Below are 3,190 nucleotides of genomic sequence, written 5' to 3' on the forward strand. Positions count from 1 at the left end.
CTGATTGGTTAGCTGGCAGGCTCTGTTGTGATTGGTCAACAGCTTAGAGATGTCCCGCCCCTTAGCCTTTAACGTACAATGTGTTGGAGCGCTAGCCAATAGAAGTGCGAGTGTTCCATAGTGATGTCACTATGGTCCAAAAGAAAAAAAAAGGAGTCCAATGGAGGTTTCACGGGGGAGAAAGACTACAGTAATCTGTTCTGTTGCATCTCTATTTGTTTGTAGCTGTAGTCCGAGTTCAGTGCCAGGACTATTTCTTGACAAGCAGCTTTTCCATCTCGTTAGTACCACATCTCCAGCTTCATCCTCCCTGCTCCTCCCTAACAAGCTCCTTTTTTAATTGCCTTTCCTCTGCATTCCACCTTTAGTTCCTCCCCCTCTCCTCGTCATCCTCACCAGCTGTTGAACCCGGTGGGCCTCAGGTGTCTCTCCAGCTCCTCCTGGTTTCTCTTGCAGGCCTCCATGTTGAGATACTTGAAGATGTGGTATTTTCCCTTGGAGCAGATCTGCGCCGGGGGCATCTGCAGCGGGTTGTTGTCCAGCAGGACGGTCTGCAGGTGCCGCAGGTGGCGGTAGCACAGAGGCACATGGGAAATGCGGTTGCAGGACACATCGAGCCGGACCAGAGGGAGCTCGGATATTTCTGGATGGTACAGAAAGACAGAATCAGTCAGTCTCATTGGGGCTTCAAATTGGTGATCCTTAACAAAACATCAATTTATTTATCAAATCCCATATATACATATGGATGTTATATAGAGACATTTTTTATCAGCCACATGTCAAAGGACAGCGTCATTTCATATTAATTCTTACTTTTACACATATCGCCAATAAATGAAACTTAGACATTTTAGCACTTTATTTATTTGTAATTGCAACTTCCTATAGTTTTTCGACTGCCTCTTTAACCTCTGTCAGCTGCAAATATTCAGCAACTCCTTCACAGATGTTTCAAATAAAAAGCGTCATTTCCTGGAAGGGTGTTTGAGGTGGAAAACCTACAGGAAGTGTTGAGTTTTATTGACGGTAGCTGAACAGCAATCAGGGAAAAACAAGCAAAGCGGGGCAATGAGAAATAATGTTTGATGTCAGAAAGTGAGTATCACATGACTCATGTCATGTTTGGTGATGGAATAACATCTGTTCAAATGTTCATCTTCATGACCTTACAATATGAGCTGTCAAAATAATGGCTGTTACGACTACATTTACGTTTTGTTTTTTTACCCCATCTTTATACATGTTTAAGTCCAGCTAACTTAGGAAACAGGAAAGGTTATTTCCCAACACTAAATCAATCAAACGCCGGGTCAGACATGTCCACCATATTCAACAACTCTAATACCAGTGCAGAGATGGACAGGCTACTTTTAACAGTTGTGGCCAAGTTTGAATTTAGAAAAAGGAGGTGCCAGTCCACTTGAAGTCTGTGTACTTCCAAAAGTGTATTCCTTTACATTTCCTTCTAATGAGCCAGAGAATGAGGCACTAATTGAGTAAGGGCCATTAGTCAATAAGTCGGAAGCTGCTCAATACCTCTACATGAAAATAATCCATAGCTCAAAACAATGATGCAATGATCCTTTACATTAGCATCCATTATGTTTAGAGAGCTATGGTTTGAGCAGGGTGTTGGAGATACTTTGCAGGCTTAGGGGAGCTCAGTGGATAAAATATTGTTATTATATTCTACATTTATAGATGATATATCGATAAGTCTTTTCAAATCACTCCATGGGGACTGGACAAAGACATTGCTGAGGTTTCTGGGGTCAGTTGAGCGGGCATTTAGAAAAGCTGTACTGGTGCAATGTGAGCTGAGATGATCGACCTGGGTTTATTGTGGGAAAGAGAAATGTAAAGGAGGTCAAAGGATGTTCCAATGAGTCTCTACCTTCAGGCAGAGTGGTGAGCTGGTTCCTCCTCAGGTTCAGATCCCTCAGAGACTCCAGCTGTCCGAGCTCTGCTGGCAAACACTGCAGCTCATTGCAGCTCACATCCTGAGAGAGAAGCACACACAGGCAATATTCAATTCAAGGCTTTATTGTCATTTGGAAATTAGCTACAGTGTAAATATAGCAATGAAAAACTGAAGTCACAGGCCGTTTCTCAATGTCGAGTATACCTGCTGCAGAGCCACTATTTCAAGTATACTACGTCATCGAGTGGCGCCGAATGCTGTGCATTTGAAATGGTTTTAAACAGTCCTTCGGCGCCACTCGATGACGTCGTATACTTGAAACAGTGGCTCTGCAGCAGGTTTACTCGACATGGAGAAACGGCCACAGGCTCCTCCAACAGTGCAACATATATATTTCCAAAACTGACCACCATGTTTAATACGTGTCTTTTTAGAAGTCTATGACCCACAAATACTGTGTACTGTGATATTGAGAAAGTGCTGCGTGGCCATAGAAACAGGCAAAAAGAAAACATGGCTGCCGAAAGAGGAGCGATTATGCCAACAGTGTGGAGGAACTGCTTTGGAAACAGAGCAGCACTTCCTCACACAATGCCCTGAATTCAAACCTGCATTGAAATCATTCTTGCCAAAATTCAATAATGGGCATCTTCAATTATTTTTGAAAAAAAGATTTTAAAAAATCTGACTAGGTGAAATGAAAGAAGTCTGTCTGCCTGACAACATGAATCAGAATGACTGAGCCTCACAACTCTTATTTCTATTATTATTTTTTATATGCATTTTCCCATTAGCATTATCCTGCACTATAATCAATAGCTTTATAGCCAATCTTTTTGTAAGTTAATTTTCTAGTTCATGTTTAAAAAGTATATGGTTTTCCCAGCGAAGAAAACTTAACAGTACATTACAAATGTATATTTATGTATAGATGACGTAATAGTACGAAGCTTTGGCAATACTGTATGTCATTATGGTCATGCTAACAGAGCTATTTGAATTGGAGGAATCCTAGAAATCGGCGTGTGTGTGAATCATACCAGCTGCCGGAGGTGTGTGAGGGAGTATATGGAGGCAGGTAGTGAACACAGCTTGTTGTTGCTCACTATGAGCACTCGCAGGAGGGGAAGCTGAAACACCGATGGGGGTAAACTGGACAGAAGATTGCGACTGTGGACACACACACACACACACACACACACACACACACACACACAGACCTGACTTGCCCTGTGAAACGGGTCCTGTCGCTGTCTATGTAATCTG

General features: G+C 42.4%; 1 protein-coding gene across 1 annotated transcript; it reads right to left on the reverse strand.

Annotated features, from left to right (window-relative positions):
* Nucleotides 1–396: 396 nt before the first annotated feature.
* Nucleotides 397–3,148, reverse strand: LOC104957320 (leucine-rich repeat and calponin homology domain-containing protein 3-like; the record flags this gene model as incomplete). Its single annotated transcript, XM_010784945.1, has 3 exons — nt 397–643; nt 1,898–2,003; nt 2,965–3,148. Coding segments are annotated over 3 exons (537 nt in total), but the record flags the coding sequence as incomplete, so codon positions are not given.
* Nucleotides 3,149–3,190: the final 42 nt, after the last annotated feature.

The sequence above is a fragment of the Notothenia coriiceps genome, unplaced genomic scaffold (assembly GCF_000735185.1).
Source record: "Notothenia coriiceps isolate Sejong01 unplaced genomic scaffold, NC01 NC01_scaffold00000785, whole genome shotgun sequence".
In the NCBI taxonomy this organism is placed as follows: domain Eukaryota; kingdom Metazoa; phylum Chordata; class Actinopteri; order Perciformes; family Nototheniidae; genus Notothenia; species Notothenia coriiceps.